The sequence below is a fragment of the Ursus maritimus genome, unplaced genomic scaffold (assembly GCF_017311325.1).
Source record: "Ursus maritimus isolate PB19 unplaced genomic scaffold, ASM1731132v1 scaffold_9, whole genome shotgun sequence".
Taxonomy (NCBI): domain Eukaryota; kingdom Metazoa; phylum Chordata; class Mammalia; order Carnivora; family Ursidae; genus Ursus; species Ursus maritimus.
In genome coordinates, this window is record NW_024427107.1 from 46,602,523 (window position 1) to 46,627,834 (window position 25,312).

The 25,312-nt window shown below is 40.6% G+C and overlaps 1 protein-coding gene across 3 annotated transcripts in view; it reads right to left on the reverse strand.

Annotated features, from left to right (window-relative positions):
• Positions 1–25,312, reverse strand: part of RRM2B (ribonucleotide reductase regulatory TP53 inducible subunit M2B) — a 137,324-nt gene that overhangs the window by 40,823 nt on the left and 71,189 nt on the right. The window contains exon 10 of one of the 3 annotated variants that reach the window (XM_040625882.1): positions 11,694–12,151. The exons of 1 other annotated variant lie outside the window; for it this stretch is intronic. In XM_040625882.1, the coding sequence (XP_040481816.1) occupies positions 12,137–12,151 (15 nt within the window). In that variant the 3' untranslated portion in view covers positions 11,694–12,136. Of the gene's footprint in view, positions 1–11,693; positions 12,152–24,381; positions 24,795–25,312 lie in introns of those variants that run through there. One more of the 3 variants, XM_040625883.1, reaches the window with a different exon arrangement.

Genomic DNA, 25,312 nt, shown 5'->3' on the forward strand with positions numbered 1-25,312 from the left:
GATACTAGAACCTTTTCTTGAATTGAATTAGCAGATTAGCCCAGTGGTTTGCCTCCCTAGATACAAATTGGAATCACCTAGGAAGTTGGATTTTTGTTTTGTTTTGTATTGTTAGGCCTGTGCCTCCGCCCCCACGCCCCGGGGAGATTCTGACTTAACTGGTCAGGGGTGCACCCTTACTTAGGGATTTTTTACTTTGGCCCCTGGAGACTCTGACGTGCAGCCAAGGTTAGCAAACCCGGGATTAACCAATCATCAAACAGGGCCTGAGGGAATGGGATGCAAAATAAGAAAGTTTTGATGCAGGGAAAGGTCTGAGCAGGCATTGCAAACCTCAGATGTCCCTAAAGCATTAAAAAGAGTGACAATGAAATAATTCAGACTGGGCGTACAGTGGCAAACTAGGGAGAGCATCGTGCCCTAAAGAGGGCAGTCCCATTTTTCAACGTGGGAAATGCAGATCTGGCGTGGATCAAGTTGGATTTTTTTTTCATTTTGTTTTTCCTGGAGAAGCCAGGAATCCACATTTAATGTGAACTCTTCTCATTTTAAAATGTTGGTTACTAAGTTTTAAAATCTTTTAAATGCTCGATAGGCCAGGAAAGAAGAGTTTATAGGTCATAAGGGGGCCCCAGGTCATCAGTCTGTCAGCTGTTAAAACAGGCTCCTGGCTTGCAGACCTCACGAAGAACCCGGGTTGGTTGAAGGCAGTGGTGGGAAGGCGGAAGTGCTTGGAGACAAGGGTGTCTCTGAGATAGTGATTTAAAAACCCCCTTTATTTTTTAATTTTGCTTTAATGATCTCCGCTTTTTAAAAAGCTCCTTTGAGATATCACTCATATAGCGTACAATTCACCCATTTAAAATATACGATTTAATGTTTTTTTAGTGTATTCACCGGTTGTACAACTCTCACTACAATCAATTTTAGAACTGATCACCCCAAAAAGAAATGCTATACCTATTAGCACTCGTTCTCTTCTACCTCCCAGGCCCCAGTCCCTGGCAACAGCTAATCTACTTTCTATCTTTATAGATTTGCCTATTGTGACTGGTTCCTTTCACTTATGTTTTCAAGGTTCATCCATGTCATCAGTACTTCATTCCTTTTTAGGAACAAATAATATCCCATGGTGTGGATATAGTGTCATATTTTGCTCACCCATTTATCAGTTGATGGACATTTGGGCTGTTTCCACTTGGCGGTTATGAATAATGCTCTGTGAATATTCATGTATAGGTCTTTATGCAGATGTATGTTTTTATTTCTCTGGAGTGTCTATCTAGCGCTAGAATGGCTGGGTCACGTGGTAACTCTATGTTTAACATTTTAAGGACGGCCACTCTGTTTCCCAAAATAGCAGCACCATTTTATAGTCTCATCAGCCATGTATGAGGGTTCCGGTTGATCCACGTCCTTGCCAACACTGGTCGTTGCCACTTTTTAAGTTATACCATCCTAGGGGGTGTGAAGTGGTATCTCACCGTAGTTTTGATTTGCATTTTCCTAATGGCTAATGACGAGCCTTTTAAAGATTCATGTAGAGTAAATGTTAAAGGAACAGCTCTGCAAATTTTGATAAATGCATGATTATGTAACCGCCACCACCATCAACATCCAAAGCAGTACTGTCACTCCAAAAGTGTTGTTACCCCTTGTAGTCAAGCCCTCCCCTGAACCCTAACGTCTGGCCACCAATGATGCATTCTTTGCCTCTACAGTTTTGTCTTTTCAAGAATGTCATATCAATGAAATCATATGGTCTGTAGCCTTTCAAGTCTGGCTCTCCTCAGTTAGCATAATGCAAGTGAGATTCATCTGTGCTGTTGAGCACATCTGTGGTTTGTTCCTTTTATTGTATGAATGTGCGACAGGTCGTTGATTCATTCACCAGTTGAAGGAAGTTTAGGTTATTTTCAGTTTGGGACAATCGTGAGTAGAGCTGCAGTAATACTGGCCTACAGGCTTTTGTGTGAAAGCAAGTTATCATTTCACTTAGGTAAATACATAGGCCTGGGATTGCTGGAGCCTGTGATAAGTGTATGTTTACCTATTTAAGAAACGGCCTGTTATACGATGCACCTGAAACTGTATAATGTTATATGTCAATTATACCTCAATAAAACAGGAAAAGAAAAGAAACTGCCAAACTGCTGTGGAAATCACCCTCCCAACAGCAGTATATGAGCATTCCAGTTGTTTCGCATCCATTCCAGGACTTGACATTGCTAGGTTTTTGTTGTTGTGTTTTGCTTCAAGTCATTTTAAATGGTGTATAACAATTTTTTTGTATTTCCCTAATAACTAATAATGTTGAGCATTTTTATATACTTATATGTCACCTATTTAATTCCATTGAAATGTTATTTTAAAATTTTTCTTACTTCTTAATTGGTTCATTTGCTTCCTTATTGTTGAGTTTTAAGTGTCCCTTGTATGTACTGGATACAAACCCCTCGTCAGTTATGTGATTTGCAAGTATTTTTCTCCCTGTATGAGGCATGTCTTTTCATTCCCTTACCATGATCCTTCTCAAAGCAGAAGTTTGGATTTTGAGGAAATCTAATTTATCCATTTTTCCTTTATGTACGATCCGCATGGCACCAGATCTAACCCACCTAATCCCATGTCACACAGGTCACCTCCTAAAAGTTTTCTAGTTTGACATTTTCTATTTAGGTCTATCATCCACTTTGAGTTCAGTTGTGCATAAGGCACAAGGGATGGGCTGAGGTTCTTTTTTGTTCATGGATATCCAATTACTCCAACAGCATTTATTGAAAACACTGTTTTCTCCATTTAATCCTCTTGCACCTTTCTCAAAAATCAATCGACCCTACTTGTGTGGATGTATTTCTAGACTCACTATTCTGTTATAAAGACCTATGTGTCTGTCCTTTTGCCAGTACCACACCGTCTTGATCCCTGTAGGTTTCTAATGAGTCTTGAAATCAAGCAGGGCAAGTCTTCCAACTTTTTTCTTCTTTTTCAACATTATCTTGACTGTTCTAGTTCCTTTTCCTTTCCACATACACTTCAGAATCATCTTGTCAATATCTACAAAATTTCTACTGATATTTTGTGATGGCACCGAATCTATGGACCAATTTGGGGAGGATTAGGATTGTAACAATGTTCAGTTTTATAATCCACGAACATGATGACTATCTCCATTTAAATCATCTTTGATTTCTTTCATCAGTGTTTTGTAGCTTTGAACATAAAGATCCTGCACATTTTTGTCAGTCTTATAACTATGTATTTTTTTAAGTAGGTGCTGTTGAAAATGTAAGTTACAATTCCCAATTATTGATGGCTTGTACATAGAAATGTGATTGATTTTTGTATACTAACCTTGTAACCTGTGACCTTGATAAACTAACTCACTCGTTCTCAGAAATTTTTGTGCATTCCTTGGAATTTTCTACGAAGCCAGTCATGGCACTGGTGAATAGAAAGTTTTATATCTTCTTTTCCAATCTAAATACATTTGTTTCTTTTTCTTGTCTTACTGCACTTGCTAGAAGCTCCAGTTCTATATTGAATGGCCGTGGCAGGGCAATACATCCTTGCCTTGTTTCCGATCTTAAGGGAAAGTATTTAGTCTGATTAGGAGGGCACTTTGAGTTGTCTCCCTTGGAGGGAGTAAAGGGTGTATCCCCTATGTATTTTAAATTCTGTATTCTTTAAAAGCACCCACCATACCCACTCCTTAGGTGATTCTGATGTCCAGATAGATTTGAAGACGTACAGTCTAGAAGATAACTATACTCCCTTCTGGCTCCTAAATTCCCTGAGACAAGCTCCTTCGTTTAATGACAAATATTTACTCCGTGTTTTCTGGCATATAGCCAGGCACAATTTTAGGCACCTATATGGAGAAATTAAAGCTCAGTATGTGCTCTCACCAACTTTAAAGTCTAGTGGGAGACACACACCTAAGCCTGTGTTACAATGCAATGTAAATGCTCTGTGCACTCACATTACTTACTCTTAATTTTCTAGATCCTTGAAGAAGGAGGGATGTCTGCCTACTGAGTTCTTACTGAAGCCACTGTGCCTTAGATCAAAGCTATATTCCTCATAGCCACCCAAACGCCAATCTTTTCTGGATTTTGCCCACAGAGCTTTCCTCTTCATTATGGAGTTTCAGAATGTGTGGACTCCCTTTGAAACAATCTGATCCTGTCATCTTAAGTAAGATTTTAAAATTTCTCCTCGGATTTCTTTTTTTCCCTCTTCAATGTACAAGCTCTATAAAATGAGATTATTTCTTTTAAAGGTCTCTTTCTTCATCTCTAGTCGGGGATGATCATTTCCTCACACCTCACATGTAGATCATGTGTTTTCCCTCCTACATGTGTATTTAATAATATAGTCTTCATTTAATTATAGCTCGTGCCCACTAGCTAAGGATATGCTGACATACTCCACCAAAAATCACAACATCACTGTGGGGGCTTGAGGAAAGAAGAGTTTTCGTTCAAATGGATTCTCTTCTGCTGCTTACACAGTACTCTCTTGATCTCCAACGTGCCTCTATGGAAAAGCAGACTAGTAACTTTCTGACAGTGGGAGCTGAATATCAGTTCTTTTTTAAATGTCCTCATTAATAATGATTTTCCAAAATAAATAATTTTCATCGATTAGTACATTTAATAATAATAATTTTGCTTAATGCGAAAGGGTTTCATAGAAGACAAAGAGTAACCAGTCCCCAAAGTTTGAAGAAAATGCTATAGGAGAAAATTATGCAGTTGAGAAAACTTTATGCATTCACTTTTCTTATGGTTAGGAAAAGACTCATTTTTCATAATTAATGGTAACACACTTTAATCCAGTCATTTATTGGGAAGCCTCTTCTGTGCCAAGCATGAGGGGGTTACAAAGATATATAAACTAGTTTCCCTACCATCAGGAAACTCTGTTTAATAGAGGAAAAAGATACATAAACAGATGTGACATTGCAATATTGGACACACAATGGTCAGGGAAGGACAGGCTTCTGTGGAAGTTCAGAAGAGGGATCTCTGATCCAGACCCACAGAGAGCAAACATACCTAAGTTCTAAAACAAAACTGGCGAACATTCACTGTTGCTGTGTGCTAGGGACTCAAGTGCATGGCATATATCAGCACATTCGATCTGCACCAAATGCCCACCATTACCCTGCTATCAAATAAGGCTTCCTGAAAAATTAGTGACTTGCCCAATGCTACACAGTTCTGAAGACACTGGGTTGGAATCCAGAATAAGGTCATTACACACAATAATGGCCCCTCAAAGATGTCTGTGTCCTAAATCCCAGGATCCGGGTATTTTACCCTACACGGCAAAGGGGAACTAAGATTTCAAATGGAATTAAGATTGCTGACCCACTGGCCTTAGATAGGGAGATTATGCTAGATTATCCAGGTGGGCCAATGCAATCCCATGGGTCCTTCGAAGTAGAAGAGGAAGGCAGAAGAAGAGTTGGGGGGGGGGGGCTGTGTGGGAGGTAGGGATACGAACTACAGAAAACACAAAGAGATGCAGCATTGTTGGCTTCAAAGATGGAGAAAGGGATCCCAGAGTCAAGAAACATGTCAGCATCTAGAAGCTAAAAAAGGCAAGGAAACATTTTCTTCTAGAGCCTCCAGAAAGGCAAACAGCAGGCTAACACCTTGATTTTAACCCAGTGAGACCCATTTCAGCCTTCAGAACTCCAGAACTATAAGATAATAGATTTACATTTTTTAAGCCACAAGTTTGTGGTAATTTATTACAACAGTAATAGGAAACCAATACATAGACCCAACCCTTTCTCATTTCAAAGCACGAGGCCTTGCTTCTAGAACCCTCTTCCTGAGTTCTAAGTTAGAAGACTGTAAGCCAATATTTTTGCATGTATAGCTTGAAATAGTTGGTCCTAAATTCCTTACCCATAGATCCTATGAGCCATATATACATATATTTGCAAAGTATGTTTATGATTATGTTGAAGGCCAAGACTGTATCATGAGCACATTTAAAGAACATTTAAATTCCAGGGTAATTTAGCAAATTCCAGGGTAATTAAGATGGTAAGATGATAAGACTCATCCATGTAGGAGCCCATTTGTTTCAAGAAATTTTTTTTTAAGATCTTATTTATTTATTTGAGAGAGAGAGCATGAGCAGGGGGAGGGGCAGAGGCAGAGGGAGAAGCAGACTCCCCACTGAGCAGGGAGCCCAATGCGGGGCCCAATCTGAGGACCCTGGGATCATGACCTGAGCCAAAGGCGGACACTTAACCGACTGAGCCACCCAGGTGCCCTGTTTCAAGAAATTCTAATAAAACAATTTGGAGTTCACTGACAATGGAATTTGATCAATATTTTTCATGTCTTTGTGAAAAGTATGGAGGTAAAACTAATGATCTGACACAGAGATACAAAATTGGGGATTAAAGATCATGGTATTTCCAGGATTCTCTTATCTCATCGAACTACATGATCTCTACTGCTGGTGCTGCCATTCATACTAAAATGCCTTTGTTTCTGGCTCTAGTACACAAAGCAGTGCAGTAGTGGATTCATGCCCAGGAAACCCTCCATCGCGCGGAGCAGCTGGCCGAATAGGACATTGGAAGGGCCTGCTGCAGACCCAACCACGGCACCAGCTGGGAGACAACACTGAATGGATAAGGCAAGATGCAGTTATGCTTTAAGTTAACAACCAAGATAAAGCAACGTTTCCTAAATACGCAGAATATACGGTTCTAGGAAGCAAGAGGTAGAAATGAGAGTAGCTTCTCTCACTCTTGCACTTAACAATTCCCTTCAGAATTTTTGCTTGCCCTGCAACTTTGAACTCTGCTGGTTTGGAGGTCTTGGTTCTTAAGAGAGAAATGTTTCCACCATGAAACACAACGAAAGTTCCATTGAATTGGAAGCTGACATGCTTGGCCATTCTGTATTCCTTGTACTTCTGAACCAATAGGCAAAGAAGAGGATCACCCTTCCGGCTGGCATGATTTATCCCAACTACCAAAGGTGAATAGATTGCTACCCAATGAGAGGGAAGAGGATTATATCTAGAACCCGAGGAGTTCTCTGAGGTGCTTCTTAATACTCATGTATCCAAGAATAAAAGGTAATGGAAATTAAAAAAAAAAAATCAGGGCTATTGAGGATGCAAACCCTTTGGTATGAAAGTTTGAGTCACCCTTTCAAGTAAATAACTCTGATCAACTGAGATTCTGGCTAAGGACAAAGAAAACATGGAATAGTAGGGGGAGAAGGAAGTCCAACAGTTTCCTGTGGCCATTTATAGACACGAGGACTCTAACAGGCATATTTCCTTCCTCACTTGTTATGCGTATTTTGGGTACATATCTGTATATATTTGTGTATATATGTGGGTGTGTATACATACTAATATAGGTAATAATATAATATCTACTATAATAGTATATATTAATTATTAGAGTGTGTACATGTGTGTATTTGTAACTCCCTCTACTCCTCTCTTTTCCCGTATTATTATATACGAAGGTTGACGGTGTTAATTAACTTTATGATTCACCTTTAGGTAAAAAAAATAGTCAGCACTGTGACTGTATTTCAGAAGTAATTAATGTAGCCTAGAGATATCTACGATGATTGTCTCATAAAGATTGATTCAATAACTTTTGAAATTTTTTATTCATTTTGGGGAGAAGATGAGAAATGTTTTTAGTTGCAAAAAAACTAGTTGCCTTTGTTAGGTGAAAGCATAAAGAAGTCTTTGTTATTGTGGGAAAGTTTAAAACGTGTAGAAAGTGGTTATGAATGCTGAGTAGCTAAAGGGATGAACTGTGTCAGTCATTAAATTTTGTGTATTCTGCTGGTGTTGGGTGGAGTGTTCTAGGAATGTCAATTTTATCAAGTCAATAGTGTTATTTGGGACCTCTATATCCTTGATGAATTTCTGCCTTCTTGTTTATTCTGTTAATTACAAGAGGAGTGAAGTCTCCAACGGTATAGAGAGTGGGTTAAAATTGAGAGACAATAGTTTAATAACTGACACAGTTTATCCCTTTGGCTACTCTCTCCTCCAAGCTAAAGAAAGAGAGAGGTTTGAAAAAAAGGAGGGAGTCCAGGGCTCCCAATGCTCCAGAGAGATTAAATAAGATGAAGCCCACGAAGAGCTCGTTGTCCGGAGCCCTTCTGGTGAAGCGGGTAAGGCAGAGTTGGATCGGATTAGATGAAGAACTAAACGGAAGGTGAGAGATTAACGGAAAGTGGGTGTCAACTAAACTTTGGAGGGTGTTAGCTGCAAAGTGAAGGGGACAGAGGTTGGAAAAGCAAAGGGACTAACTTTGCCAAGAGTTTCCTGTGAGCTAAGCAGTTTGCTAGGTCCTATGTGTACTTGATTTTATTGCGTCCTTACAGCAGCCCAGCAAGGTATTATTGGCCCCATTTCATAGATGGACAGAGTAAGGCTTAAAAAGATTAAGAAACTTGCTAAAAGTCACACAATTAGGTGGGGCATCTGGGTGGCTCAGTGCGCTAAGCATCTGCCTTCAGCTCAGGTCATGATCCCAGGGTCCTGGGATCGAGTCCTATGTCAGGCTCCCTGCTCAGCAGAGAGTCTGTTTCTCCCTTTATCTCTCCTTCTGCCTCTTCCCTGCTCCCGCTCGCTCTCTCTCTCTCAAATAAATAACAGTAAAAAGTCCCGCTCTCTCTCTCTCAAATAAATAACAGTAAAAAGTCCCACATCCTGAAGACGGGGCACTAGCTTGATGAAGAGCCGCAAAGGCACCGTAGCACACGTGGGCTGACCTGGCCACTCGGCATCTACCACCCCTTCTTCTGGTGACAAGTTGAATTGCAATAGGGAAACTGCACGTTCTCTACTTTTATCCCATAGACTTCAGGTAACCCATGAGTCGACACGTGGCCTAGGCTTCAATCAACACAGCATGTTTCACTCGCATTCTCTTTGCAATCATCTTTGGAAATAACACAAGGGCTGGCATGAATGGGGCAATGACCCAAATCCTTTAAAATCTAGGCCTATAGACACAAATTCTGGAATTTTCACTTGAACTATCAGGAAAGCAGCTACTCTTTTTGGAGGGAAGATTAGAAGTGAGAAGCAGTTCTGAGTTCTACAGTCATCCCCACCTCTCCCCTGCCCTAAGAAGAGAGCCTAGCAGAGAATGAAACCAACACTACAGAAATCAGAACAGTGAGATGGACAGAAACCAGGTCCTGGTGACATTATCTGAGCCACGGAGTCCAGCTGCCCCTTAGTTAGACAACCCTAGATTTTCAACAATCTCCCAAAATCCCCTTTCTAGTTAAGTTGGTTATAATTGATTTCCTGTCTCAACCTCAACTTCTACCTGAAAGAATCCTAATGGATATAAGGGTTCTCTCTCTGGATAGAGCTGACTTGAACACGTTTGTAGGTTGAAAGGAGGCTACTCGAGAAGAAAATTATTTAGGAGATTATAACGTAAGAGAAATGAATAGCAGTTATTTATTTAACTGAGGTAATACACATCATCTTATATTTTATTCCTGTTATATGTACACCCTTATTGCTATCCCGAGAAAGTGTCTCTGAGACAAAGTAGGAACTCATTATCCCAAAGAATGATTATATGCCATCCCATTTATTTATATGGCTAGCTCCTACTATGCCTTCAAGAATTAGCTCAGTGGTGTCAAACTCTAAAAGGATGTCCCCTTCATTTTTCCTCAAACCTATCCCACCCCCGAACTAAATTAGGGGCCTCTCTTTGACATCTCATAATGTCTCCTGCATATGGGGATCAGAGTCCTTTTAACAAGCCCCACATGGTCACTTGATTGCTAGAACCATGAAGGGCACCCCCTGGCTGTGGTAAGCTCCATTAAACCATGAGGGGGGCAGAGTGGAGAGGGAAGGAACTAGGTAACTTCTACCCTCTCAGACACCCTCTCTTCAACCCTACGTATGCTAATGAAAGAGTCTGCAGTTTATGGCTCTGATATAATGAAAAGCATTAGAACAGACTTGCTTTTGTGTAATGTCTACAGTGTGCTTTATTAACAGTCTTTCTGGTCTGGCTACACTTATCAAGCTTTGAGGCTGAAGGGAAAATAAATTGCACGTAATTTACATGAGGCTTAGGAAGACCCGTTTTCATCTGACTGCATGCGGTATTGTGGAGAGAGAAACAGGCACATACACGCAATTAGTTTCCTTTTAGGCTCCCCGCTTATTTCAGGGGAAAAAAAGCCTCCAACATTTCTGAGTTCTTACTTTTACCTGGTATGCTGCTGAAACTCAAAACTGATTAGAGAAGAAAGGGGTCCGTGCCTTTCTCTGTCTGTGGGTTGCCCTTTCAACAAATCCCCTGACATTTTCACTAGACTGAAGAGAGAGGGCACAAAATGGCACGAAGCCACGGCAGGACGGTGAGATGGGATGCAGGCAAAAGCTTTTCCTGGACCGTAACAGAATTTCATTGAGCACATTTGAAAATCATACATTTTTTTAAAGTGCTTTAGCTCCGTCTAGCCAGTCACTATGAGGGCGAGGAGCACCGTCAACAACGTCTTCAGTCAAGTTGCCTTCAACTTGATTCTCTCCCCAATTCATCTAGGTTAACATTCACCACCATCAGCATAGAGTTTCAGAAACGGAGAGGATGTGCAACACACAACAGAATGTGACACAAAGTAAGTAACACGTGAAATTGGCTTTGTGAATTACCAAGGGTGAGTCCTGGTTCTATTTGTTATGCTAACGAATACTCCTCAGAAATTTTTCATTAAGATGAACACACAAAGCAAAGATCAACCACGAAGCCCTCTCTCTGTTAGCCCAGGTTCTCCTGAAAGATGAACCTAAGGCAAGTATTAAGGTAGGATGTGTTCTTTGAGAAGTGTGAGCCTAGCAGGAGGTGAGGGGGAAGAAGAGTGGAACTGAGACACAGGAAGTTACAAAGCAGTGCTGTGTGATTTGTGACTATGCTGGTTGGTCCTTTAATGAGTCACAGAGAGATGTTGCGGGTCATTCATCAGTTGCACTTGCTGGGGCTATGGGACTTTTCTAGAAAGGCTAAAAGAGGGACTAAACATCATAAAAGTCTATAGAAGGAAGAAAGAAAATGGAATTTATCTGCCTAGCTTACTCCCATCTCCCATTTCCTATTAGTTAAGGTCGACCCCATGGAGAGCTAATTCCCCTGCACTGCCACACTGTGCCATCGAAACCGCTGGAGCCCACTGGCAAAACCAGATTCCACGCCTGCACGACGGAACTCCATCCAGGTCTAGAAGTGGAAGGAGTGACTCAGTGCAGATGAGCTCTGTGTGTGAGGTATATGGTTCATAAAGGCCTGGGGTTTCAAACTGCGGAGCCCTGCTCAGGGTGTCCCGACTTCCCATTAAGAGGTGCCCCCGGTGATTAAGCAGTGTACTTGTGATGAGCACCGGGTGATGTATGGAAGCGCTGAATCACTATACTATACACCTGAAACTAATATTACACTGTATGTTAACTAACTGGAATTAAAACTAAAACTTAAAAAGAAAAAAAGATGTGCCCCTGACCAAGCTGCATTAGGGCAGTTCAAGTTGGAAAGCATGCCAGTCAATAATCAAATCTGATATTAAATTAAAATCTGTGGAGGATATGAAGATGTTTATAACTCAGTCCTTTCTCTTAAAATACCCAAATATATACAGAGAGCAGAGTTCTGGGCTAGTAAGTCTGTTGGCATTTCCAGGGCAGGGTACCTAAGATGAGGTAGACGGGGAGGGGCATCAGAAGTACACATAAGGATCCACTGCACCTCCTTGGCCAAGGGTTGATGTGTTAGTTAAGGCATTGTTGCCAAACGTCAAAACTTAGCAGCTTAAGATAACACACTTTCATCATCTTGCTGTTCCTGTGGCTCAGGAATCCATTTAGGGAAAATCCTTCAGGATTTTCATGAGGCTGCAATCAGCCAGAGGTGGGTCTCACCTGAACACTTAACTAAGGCAGGATCCATTTCCAAATTCACTTACCTGGCTGTTGGTAAGATTCAGTCCCTCGAGGGCTGTTGGGCCAAGGGCCTCATTCCTTGTTGGCTGTTGGCTTGAGGTTGCCCTCAGTTCCTTGCCACAAAGGCCTCTCCAGTATGGCAGCTTGCTCATCAAAGCCCGCAAGTCTGCGAGCAAGACACAAATCATGACGTGCTTTCACCTAGTCACGGAACTGACGTGCCATGACTTCTGCTGTATTCTACGGGTTAAAGCAAGTCACTAAGTGCAGCCCACACTCAAGGGGAGAGGATTACATCAGGGCATGAATATCAGGAGGTCGGAGACCGTTGAGGGCTATCGCAGAATTCAGCCCTCCACGATCAGATCGCACACGGGCAAGATTGACAAGGCCCTGAAGAGACTGACATTAGGGGACGCCTGGGTGGCGCAGTTGGGATTAAGCATCTGCGTTAGGCTCAGGTCCTGATCTCAGGGTCCTGGGATCGATGGCTCCCTGCTGAGCAGGGAGTCTGCTTGTGCTTCTCCTTCTGCCACCCCCCTCATGTCTGTCCCTCCCCACCTCCGCGCGTGCTCTCTCTCTCAAATAAATAAGATCTTTAAAAAAAAAGAGAGAGAGAGACTGCCCCTGAAGGGGCTGATAATGGGGAAAGCCCCAAATATTTAGAAATTAAACAACACATTTTTAAATAGGCTGGGGGGGTGGGGGTGGAATCACAAGGAAAATTGGAAAATATTTTAAACAGAATGATAGTGAAATTGCAACATATGAAAATTTGGGAGCTGTATTGAAAGCCATAATTAGAGGGAAAGTTATAACCTTAAATGCTTATATGAGAGAATAAGAAAAGGTTAAAAGCAATGACATAACTTGACACCTAAGAAAGATAGAAAAGGATGAGCAAATTAAACCGAAAATAAATAGGACAAACATAAAGACACAACAGAAATTTAAAAAAAAAGAAATATGGAAAATTAATAAAACCAAAAATTGATTCCTTGAAGAGATCACAACTGATAAACCCTTAACAAATCCTAATCAAGAGAAAACCCAAATTACCAGTATCAGGATTGAAAGAGCGAGCATCACAAGAGCCACAACATTAAAAGTATGTGAAGAGAATAATATCAACAATTTTATGCCAATGTGTTCAATAACTTCGATTAAAGGGGCACATTCCTTTAAAATCTCAATTTACCAAGTAATGGAATTGGCATACGGCAGAAGCTTCCTTGGCCCCTGTTTTGGCACAAGTTCTTAAACGGGGAAGGGAGAATTACAAGAAATGCTAAAGGAAGCTCTTCAGAATAAAAGGAAATGACACCATATGGTAACTCAGATCGACAGGAAAGAATGAAAAGCATCAAAAATGGTAATATGTGGATGAATATAAAAACGATATGTTTTTCTTTCTCTTCTCTTAATTTGTCTGAATTCATTTGACTTTTTAAGACAAAAAGTATAGCATTGTGTTGTTAGGTTTAAAATATATCAGGTATTACATTATTTCATGTATAAGAAATGTCCAGAATAGGCAAATCCACAGAGACAAAAAATAGATGAGTAGTTGCCAGGGCTGGGGGAGGGGGAGTGGGGAATGGAGAGTGACCCCTAATGGGTATGGGGTTTCTTTTGGGACTGATGAAAATGCTCCCTTTCCACAACCCTCAGTTTGTTTCCTGGAGTCAAGAGTCTCTCATGGTTTGGCTCCCTCTCTGATTTCTTCCCATTCAATTTTTCCTATAAAAGGGTGAATTTTATGGTATGTAAATCATATCTCAAAAAATGTATATAGAGGTAATATATATGGTAAAAATAGCAAAAAAGATGGTGGAAAATGCAACTGTACTGCTGAAAAATTTCTACATCTTTCTTGAAGTAATTCAATAAAAAGTCTAAGAAGATTGTGATCAGTTAAAGATGTATGGTGTAATCCCTAGAACAACGAATGAAAAATAAATAAAAGGAGCTATAGTTTAAAAAGCCGAGGTGAAAATGCTCTGGTATTAAATTGTGGTGATGGTTGCACAATTTTTAATATATAATTTTTAAAAAAACCACTGAATTGTATGCTTTAAAAGGGTAAATTTTTTAAAATTTAAATTCAATTAGCCAACATACAGTACATTATTAGTTTTTGGTGTAGCGTTCAATGATTCATTAGATGCATATAACACCCAGTGCTCATCACATAACGCGCCCTCCTTAATGGCTCTTGTGGTGATGCCCCCTCTTTCAATCCTGATATTGGTAATTTGGGTTTTCTCTCTCCTTTTTTTAATGTTTTTTTATTACATTATGTTAGTCACCATACAGTACATCCCTGGTTTCTGATGCAAGTTTCGATGATTCATTAGTTGTGTATAACACCCAGTGCACCATGCAATATGTGCCCTCCTTACTACCCATCACCAGTCTATCCCATTCCCCCTTGATTAGGATTTGCTAAGGGTTTATCAGTTGGTATATACCCAGAAGAATTGAGCAGGGACTCAAACTGACACTTGCGCACTCACATTCACGGCGGCACTTTTCGGAGCAGCCAAGTGGCAGCAAGTGGAAGCAACGCGAGTGTTCGTGCAGAGATGAATGGAGACACAAAATGGGGTCTACACATACAATGGGATATTATGCAGCCTTAAAAAGGAAGGCAATTTGGACACACACTGTACCACAGACGAACCTTGAAGACATTATTTTAAGTGAAATAAGCCAGCCATGAAAGGACAAATACTACATGGTTCTACTTGTATGAGTTATCTAGAGTCGTTAAATTCTTAGAGACGCAAACCGAGACAGTGGAATGCCAGGGGTTGGGGGGAGGGGAGAATGGTGAGTTAGTGCTTCATGGATGTGGGATCTCAGTTTGGGAAAATGAAAAAGTCTGAAGATAGATGACAGTTGCACAGCAATGTGAATGTACTTGATACCGTTGCAATGTATATTTAGAAAGCATCAAAATGGTAAATTTTAGGTTATGTATATTTTGCCACAATAAAAAAATACGACTCCAAAATGAAATGATTTAATGATGCAACTACTAAGTTCGGAGACAGAGAAGAAGAAGAGGAAGGATACAAAGAAGGAGGAGAAGAAGAAGGAGACAGAGACAAAGAAGAGGAAGGAGGAGGAAAACAGAGGGGGAGGGGGAAAGGGAGGAGGAGGAAGAGGGGGAGGAGAAGAAGAGAAGGAAAAGGAGGAGGGGGAGGAGGAGAAGAAGGAGACAGTCCTGTGTGTACTGGTCGTGAACAATGATGAATATTTTAAATGAAAAAAGGGGGGCAAAACAATGTGAATAACATGTTACCATTAGTAGAACAAACACACAGACAAACACAAATATTCTTGCGTGTGTGTGTGTGTATGTGTATCTGTTAACAAGAACTATTTATAAATAAAAAATATAAACACACCTACATGACTAAATATGATAGAATATTTGTGGACAGGTGCACAGGTAGCTTGTAGAGTCAAGACTCTGGGGTGGAGAACTGATTGGCTGGCAGTCATGGTATCAGAAAAGTAATTTTTAAATATATATCCTTCCCCAATCCTTTGAATTTTGAATCATGTTCATGTGTTAATCATTCAAACTTTCTAAAACTATGTTTTTGATAAGAATTTGTGCCAAGCCCCTGCAGGACGCACAGCGTTTGGTAAGGCAGAAAGGAACGGCATCAGCCAGCTGATGCAATACATTGCACCAAGAGGCAGAAATGGGAACCTCCGTGTTGTTGCAGAAGCAAGGCGAACGAAGCATTCGGGCTCCCTGAGGATGACTGGGGGGCACCATGGGACGGTCCCCAGGATGGCAGGATTGATTGGGACCCGGCTGTAAGGGGCCAGCAGATCGGAGTTTATCTAGGGGGCAGAGCAGAACCCTGAGAAAGACTCTGATGGGGACACAAGACAAAGGAAAGGGGATCGAAGGAAGAGAAATCAGGCAGCAGCACACGCGGGTTTAACCTCCAGGGTGCGAGTAGGCAGTTCCCTGGGCTTTGGCGGGTTGACACTAGCAGAAGATAACCCGGGGAGGACAGACAGTGAGGGCAGCAGAGCTCTACAGAAGAGGCCTGAGCCCAAGGGGAAAGTAAGAACAGGATCTTCTGCAGGCAGAAGATCCACAGGCCAGACCTCACAGGGAAGGAGGGTGTGGTTTCTCATCCCCAGTCGCAGGCTTTGAAAGCTGGCCATGCCTCAGATTCACCTAGAGAATGTTTTTTACAACACTGAGTCCTACTTCCTGTTCTAAATCTACAGAATTTGGAAGTGGAGTGGACGGGGGAGGCAGTGAAAATACAGATATTGATACCATCTCCACCATTAGCCCCTAGTGCAGACCACCGTCAACTCCTGCCAGGTGCCCTTCGGCACATGCATGTACTGGACTCCCACCTCCATCCCTGTCCCCTCTCCTATAGTCTATGCTCTTCTTCAGGACAGCCAGAGGAATCGTTTAAAACCCAGAGTTAGATCTTGTCAGTCCTCTGCTCAAAACTTTCAGTGCCTCCCTATCTCACTCAGTGTAAGATCCTAAATCCTTCTGATGGCCTAAAGGTCCCTCCTAATCTGAGCCCAGCTTCCAGTTCCTTCTCTCACCTCCTAAGTCTCCCTCTACCCCAACTCACTCATTGTTAGTCACAACTGGCCTAATTGCTCTTATCTCAGGACTTTGCCCATACTATTCCTTCTGCTTAATGGCTCTTTACCCAGATATCCTCCCAGATAACCACATATCTTCTTCTCTCACTTCCTTCAGGCCTCTGCTCATATGTAACTTTATCAGAGAGGTCTTCTCTGACCATCTGTCTAAAATAACATGTCCACATTCCCATCACCTCTATGACCCCCACTCCACTGTATTTTTTATAGCACTCATGGCCATCTGACATATTGTATATTTATGCGTCTATTTATCATTTATCTATGACTCTCACTCATCTTTATTTTTCTTCATAGCACCTGGGATCATCTGATGTATTATATATTCCTGTGTCTAGCTCATGTGTAAGCTCCATATGAGCCAATTTTTTTGTTCACTGCTGTATCCCCATGTTTAGAGAACATGTTAGTACTAGTACATATTAGAGACATAACAAATATTTTTTAATAAATGAAATTGTTTATAAGCTTCCCCAAGTGAGTCTTAGAGAACCACCCTGGTGTACAACTACCGGTGCAGCTAATATGAAGCAAATTCTCAGATATTAAAATGTGGATTTGGCACAGCATTTCTCTCAATTAGCACTGCTTCCATTGACATCTAGGGAACAGACACCGCACAAGGCTCTCCTTTTAAAGCTAGGCCTGGGGTAGGACATCTGCTCTGGGCACATCAGGGAGCAGAACTTCTGCTCATTTTGTTCCCTGTCTGTTCTCAGAGGCAACCACATCCCCCTTCCCATCTGGGTGGAAACAAGACTGCGTCACTGAAGCCCTTGCGAAGGGAGATGTGCCAATTCATCACAGGAGCCCCAGAGTTTGAATAATTCAGAACTTGTTGAGTGCTACTTTCTTTAGTTGTGAAATTTATCTTTTGGATTTTAATTTTCCAATTTGATAATCTCAGAACTTAAATCACATATCCGAAGGAACCCAACAAAGAATAGAATCATGCTGAATAGGGGTGTACAGGTGGCTCAGTGGGTTGGGCATCCAACTCTTGGTTTTGGCTCAAGTCATGATCTCAGGGTTGTGAGATCGAGCCCCAAACAAGGATCCTCTCCCTCTCCCTCACCCTCTCCCCCAGTTTACAATCTCTCTCTCTCTCAAATAAATAAATAAATCTTTGTTTAAAAAAAATCTTGCTGAATAGCAGTTAAAGGGACAACAGATAAATACTACTTTCTATGTATTAGAACCTCATCACTTACAAAAGGTTTCCGCAGATCTTATCCCACCTTGAACCTCTCAACACCCTGTGATGGAGACAGTCCTGGCATCAAGGCCCCTATTTTGTAGATGAGAAAACTGGAGGTCATAAAATTTGGTTGATTGTCAAATAAAAAATGAGTCAAAGACTTTGACAGCTCACCAAAGACGATACACAGATGAAAAGATGAAAAGATGCTCCATGTCATAGGTCATAAGGGAAATGTAAACTAAAACAACGATGAGATACCACTGCACACCTATTAGAATGGCCAAGATCCGGAACAATGACATCAAATGCTCAGTGAGGATGTGGAGAAACAGGAACTCTCATTCATTGTTGATGGGAATGGCAAAATTGTACAACCATTTTGGAAAACAGTGGCTTCGTAGAAAACTAAACATATTGCTATCATATGATCAAGAAATCATGTTCCTTGGTATTTACCCAGAGGATTTGAAAACATGTCCACACCAAAACCTGCACACAGATGTTTATAGCAGTTTTATTCTTAACTGTCAAAACTTGGAAATGCTCAAGATGTTCTTCAGAAGATGAATGGATAAATAAACAGCGGTCCATCCAGACAATGGAATATTATCCAGCACCAAAAAGAAATGAGCTATCAAGCCACGAAAAGATATGGAGGAACCTTAAATACACACTACTAAGTGAGAGAAGCCAGTCTGAAAAGGCTGTGAATCATATGATTCCAACTATACAGCATTCTGGAAAAGGCAAAACTGTGGAAGCAGTAACAATATCACTGTTGTCAGGGGTTAGCAGGGAGGGAGGATCAGTAGGTGAGCACAGGGGACTTTTAGGACAGTCAATATACTCTGTATGGAACAGTAACGATGGGTACATAGCATTACACTTTTACCCAAACCCACAGAATTTACAACACCAAGAGAGAACTCCAATATAAACTATGGATTTGGGGTGATTACGATGTGTCACTGACGGTCCATCAACTGTAACAAATATACCACTCTGGTGGGTGATGTTGATAATGTGGGAGACTATGCATGTGGTAGAAGAAGGAATATATGGGAATGCTCTGTACCTCCCTGTTAATTTTACTGTGAACATAAACCTGCTCTAAAAAAATATAGTCTTTTTTAGAAAAATCAGTAAAAAAAGAAGAAAGAAAGAAAGAAAGAAAGAAAGAAAGAAAGAAAGAGAAAGAAAGAAAGAAAGAAAGAAAGAAAGAAAGAAAGAAAGAAAGAAAGAAAGAAAAAGAAAGAAAAGTTGGTTGCCTTTTCCAAAATGACACTGCCAGTGAATGGTAGTATTATGCCTAAGACCCTTCTGTTTCCAAATCCCAATCTATTTCCATTGCACCATTTAATCAGATTGAGAAGAATTAATGTGAATCTATGTCTCACACACCATTTACTACTATCACTACCATTATGACCACTGTACCTAATATCTGTGGAATACTTACTCTGTGCTAGGCTCATGTTAAGTGTTTTACACACATTAGTCAATGTAAGTCTCACAACAATTCAAAAAGGAGACATCATTATTACTTTAATTTTCAAAGAGGAATTTGAGGCCAAGAGGTTGAGGAGCTCTTACCCAGGTAACAAAGCCAGGTAAAAGTAGGTTTTAAACTAAGTTCTGTCTAATTCCAGAAGAAAGGTCTTAACTACAATCTCATATTTTCTTTACTAAAAAGTTAGTGTTATAAAGATAAAACATTCATGTCACCAAGGTTCATGTCCTCATCTTCTCTTTTCTATACTGTAAAAAGGACCCTCTCCCAATTTCCTCCATATTTGAAATCTTGACTATCTCCGCTTCAGCAATTCTTTCTCCATACTAAAATCTAAATAATCTTCTTAAAAGACAGTTGAGCAGGAATAATCTCTTATTTTAAAATCTCCACTGATTCCAGGGCACCTGGATTTTGGTTGAGGTCATAATGTTAGCGTGATTAAGCCCTGCATCGGGCTCTGTGCTCAGTGCAGAGTCTGTCTCTCTCCTTCTGTTCCCCACCACCACCACTCTCTCTCACAGAAAAAAATAAATAAAATCTTTTTTAAAAAATAGAAAAGGAAAGGAGAGGAGAAAAGAGAAGAGAAGAGAAGGAAAGAAGAGAAGAGAAGAGAAGAGAAGAGAAGAGAAAAGAAGAGAAAAGAAAAGAAGAAAAGAAAAGATGAGTAAATCTCCACTGATTCCAAATTACTTCCATGACAAGGGTTAAACTCCATGTCATTTCATTAGATGCCTTCCACAAATGAGTCCTAACTCGCTCTTCTAAGTTCATGCTTGCAGTTTCACTCTGCTCAATGTGGGTTATATTCCCAGAAATCCCCAGACTTCTCTGTGCCTTTTTACACAATGCTCTTTCTGCATGAGATACTTTTACTGGCAGACTTGTACACCTGCACTGGTAGGTATAGGTTAGGTTGTACTGTAGAAACAAACAACAAACTCTCAGTGACATAAAACTCAAGGCTTATATCTCACTCATCATGAGTCAGCTGGGGGTTCTGTTGAGTCTGCCTTACTCAGGAACCCAGGCTTATAGAGCAGCCCCTATTTGGAGTGTTGTTGGGCCCTAGGGCAGGAAAAAAGAGAGAGATAGAGAGCCCCAAATTATGCATTGTTTTTTTCAAGCTTCCATTCAGAAATAGCATACATCAATTCCAATCACTTTCATTGATCAAAGTAAGTCACAAGCATGGGTTCAGGCAGGGAGTCAGCAGATAGCTGGATTTAATTAGGTTTGGAATATTCCAGGAGAGTGTAATCAAGGGAGAGTTAAGGAAGGAGTATTTAAAACAATGGGCCTAGGTGTCTAAACTGGATAAGAAAAGTGAGGTCATACTGTGTTTAATAGTGGTGGGGTCAATGAGTTAGAGATCTCTGTAAGACTGATGGTGAATGGTCTCTGGAGGAATTTCATGTTTATTGGGAAAGATATGTGTAAACGGGCTGGGGGAGGAGTCATACAGTTCAACCCACAATAACTATGAATTTTCTTGTTTATTTAAATACTAATGTATTTTAAAATTTTGATTTTTCCCCAAGTCAGTTGTAAGCCCCATGAGAGCAGAGACCTTGTCTGTCTTTCTAACCATTATATCCACAATGGCTAGAACAAAGCCCAGCACACAGTAGCTGGTTAGCAAAAAGCTGGGAATGAATGAATGAGTGAATGGATGAATGAGTAGTAGGTTTCTTCTACTTCCACAGGACTCCCGAGAAAAGCTGGTAATGACCCAGTCACTCTGGCATAATAGATCAACTCCAAAGATCGTACCATCACTTTCTTCCCTCCTCATATGTCTGCACCTTTCTTCCAGTGAGAAGGGGAGTTTATTTCTCCTTCTTTTGAATCTAAGCATACTCTAGGACTGCTATGATAATAGAATGAAGTAGAAATACTGGGATCTCTTGGCCCAGACTTTAAGAAAACTACAAGCTTCTATTTCCTTCCTCTTGGAACTCAGCAACCATGATGTAAAAACAAGCCACATGGAGGAGAATTCAAGTCCTTTCTATGGCAGCTCCAGCCCAGCCATCCTCTGCCAGCCAGCACCAACTGCCAATCATATGAATGAACCATCTTGGACATTCCAGCCCAGTCTAGCCTCCGCAGGCCCAGATAACATCGCATGGAACAAAACTACCTCTCAGCTAAGATAATCGACCAACAAAATTGAAAACTAATACAATAGTGGTTGTCTTAAGCCACTAAGTTTGGGGGTAATTTGTTACCCAGTGATAGATAACTGAAATAGAAATCAGCACCTAGTCATATGATGCTGCGGTAAGAAAAACATAAAACATGGAGGACTGGCTTTGGGAGCAAATGGTGGGGGGAAGCCGGAGATTCTCAAGAAGGCTATTGATGAAGGCTGGCAGAGCGTGAGGAGATCCCTATTGGATACTGGAGCAAAGGGGATACAATTTATATACCAGGAGAAATTTTACTGAAACTGTCACTTGTGTTAACATCACAAATAGAAAGGGTGCCTCACGAACCTTTAGATCTGGCTAAGAAGATTGCCAGGCAAAATGTTGAAAGAGCCAGTTGGCTTCTCTTAGCTTCCTAGGCTATGACAAAATACAAGAAGAAAGGAATGAACTAAATAAAGAACTATTTCAGTAGAATTTGGAGGAAATATAAAGGGTACAAGGAAGTCTTCAAGGTAGCAAATGTTCTCAAAGTAAGAAATGGCCTGAAGGCAAAGATCAAATCTAGGGTGTTATCAATAAAACATAGCTTCAGTGTGAAATTCAGATCAAAGGTGCAAGATCTTTTGCAAAGACAGAAAGTTTTAAGTTGGTGTCTAAGAGATCCTTAGGCCAGACAAAAATACTTCTAAATCTCTTAAGGGCATGATTTGTAGACCCCCAGCAATAGAACTTCTAAGAATATTAAGGCTGTTATAACAACTTTGATGCTGGTATACACCTAGTAAACTAGCAAGATAAATAATAATGTCAACAAACCAATGGAAATGTGGCTCCAGGGAGACATATTGTTGACAATGCTGTAGAATTGTTTCAAGCTTTCTAGAAAGCAGTCTGGCAATAGGTAACAAAATGTTCCTGCCTTTTTTCCAAATAGTTTATCTTTAGGAATATTGACCTAAGGAAATGGCCCCAAAGAGATAATTTTTAAAAAGCCACTGGTCTAAACAAGCCTTCATGGTCACATTATTTATAATAGAAAGAAACTGGAAACAATCCAAATGTCCAAAAATAGAGATTTCGATGTGCAAACTGTGGTGTATTTACATGACAGACTGCTCTATAATCATTAAAAAGACAAGTTTATGGATTGTGTGGACTTGAGGTTATGTGGCTTGAAATATCATTAGTAAAAGAGCAAAGTATGAAATGGTAAGTGCGTGCTATTTCAATTCCATAAAAATAAGTACCATCTACATATTTTTAATAAAATAAAGAAAATGTATATGCAACAACTTAATGTTTAGAATGCTTTAAAATTGAAGTACTTGATATCCTAGTTTGAAAGGATGAAATGGATACTGTGGGGAATTAACCAGGAAAAAGTTAAGGAAACTAGAACAGATACATTCACATGCAGGGTGTGTTTATTGAGAAGTGTTGACAGGGACTTACAATGTTCTCAGCCCTGAGCTAGGCATAGCAAGAAGAGCAAAGGAAGAGTAGGATATGGTCCCCAGGCTCAATAAACATTCAAAAAACAAAAAGGCCACAATAGATCACAGCATAGATGAATTTTTTTTGTTCAATTCTGTGAAAAAAGACCAAAGGGTTTTTTTGAAATTCTGTTTTACAAAAACTTGCTAGAATTCTGAGACATTTTGCAAATGGAATTAGACTTTAGATACTTTTGATAAATTTTTGATTTTTTAAAAACTATTGTTCTGTTTTTAAAATGCTCTTTTAAAACACTTGAACACTATGGCAAAGAACAAAAAAGAGAGTAAAAAAAATGTCACCTAAAATCAATCCCATTCCTGAGAAATCATCATTGTTAGCACTTCGCAAATATCATTTTAGCTGGGTTCACTTAGGGTTCAACCAGGAAAGCAGAACCCGTAGGAGATATATTTTCATAGACTTATTGTAAGGAATTGGTTTATGTAATTGTGGGGGTCAACTAGACAAGTCCAAAATCCATAGGGCAGACCACCAGGAAGGACAGAATGAATCCCAGGGCACAGGCTGAAGCTGGACATAGGCAGAACTACTTCCTCTTCGGGGAAACCGCAGCTCTGCTCTTAGAGGCCTTTCAAATGAATCAGATCCACCCACATTATCTAGGAAAATCTCCGTTACTTCAAGCCAACTGATCATGGGTTTTAATCGTATCTTGAAACATTTACACAGCAACACTTAGATTGGTATTTGATAGAATAACTGAAGAGTTTGGCCTCGTCAAGTTGACATGTCAAAAAGACCATCACAGTCCACCCCTTGTCAACATGCACCCGTACACATTTCCTGAAATCACAGTCGATCTCCAAATAAAGGCAATAACAAAGTCATACTTCTGCTTAACGTGATATAACTACCCTGTGTACGACTGAAATCTCACTAGCCCTCTCCCCAGAAGGAGATGCAAAGTTCTTAGGTGTTGTTTACTCTTCTCCTTTGTTATCCTGTAACTTAAATACTGTCATATAAAATTAACAATTACTGGGGAGCCTGGATGGCTCAGTCAGTTGGGCATCTGTCTTTGGCTTGGGTCATGATCTTGGGGTCCTGGGATCTAGCCCTGTGTCAGGCTCTCTGCTCAGTGGGGAGTCTGCTTCTCTCTCTGCCTGACGCTCCCCCTGCTTGTGCTCCCTCTCTCTGACAAATAAATATATAAAATCTTAAAATTAACAATTACAAATACATATTATGTTAGATGATAAGGGAATAAGAGTGGGAAGGAAGCAAATATTTCCTTAATATACATTAATTTAAAAATAAGGAATAAATACTCAGAACAATTAGACCTCATTTCTACAACTGGTCACCTGGCCAAAGTATTTATAACTACATTCTCCTGCTTCCCATCCCACATCCTCTTTGCCCTCAGCAAGAACGTCAGCTGGTCATGTTTCTTTACCTGGTGGGGTGACCCAAGACTTCATTCCTAAAGGGCTTGGAACATGATCAGTCTAGCCTGAATTGGGTTGTTGTATTTCCTTTGACTTTTATTACAGAGCATAGTAATACTAAGAGACATCCTTGAGGGATATCCTGTATTCCAGACATACTTCTCCTTACCACCATGGTGTAATGGTGCTCAGTTTCTTCTTGGTAATCAGTATCAGTTACCCCAGGCAGTATAGTGACTTTCTTTGCCTGCTGATACAAAGGCATAAGTATCCCAAAGTGACCAGGTGACAGTCTCAACTTCCAGGTCAATGGAATCATTGTTGTGTCTGTGGAAGTAGTTCTCCCTTTGAAACTTAGATCTCTAGGCCAGCAGAACCTAAGGACCCAAAGATAGAAAGCAAAAATTGTACTGACGTACACCAGCCACTCCCATTCCTACTCTTTTTTTTTTTTTTAAAGATTTTATTTATTTATTTGACACAGAGAGAGACAGCCAGCGAGAGAGGGAACACAAGCAGGGGGAGTGGGAGAGGAAGAAGCAGGCTCCCAGCGGAGGAGCCTGATGCGGGGCTCGATCCCAGGACTCTGGGATCACGCCCTGAGCCGAAGGCAGACGCTTAACGACTGAGCCACCCAGGCGCCCCCCATTCCTACTCTTTAATCAAAGGTTCATCAATCCTGGCTATGGGAGAAATAGTCCCATCTATTGGACACTGATAGAGAGCATAGTATATATAGCAAAATGATTTAGGTCACCTTAGAGATTATTCAGAAGTCTTTCCCTCATATCAAAATGGAACATTCTGGAGCTTCAGAAACTTTTTTCTCCAGAGAAACTGAGAAATGATTCTCTGTAAACACTTCCCCTCCTCTCTCCTAGTCCCCTCCCTTCAC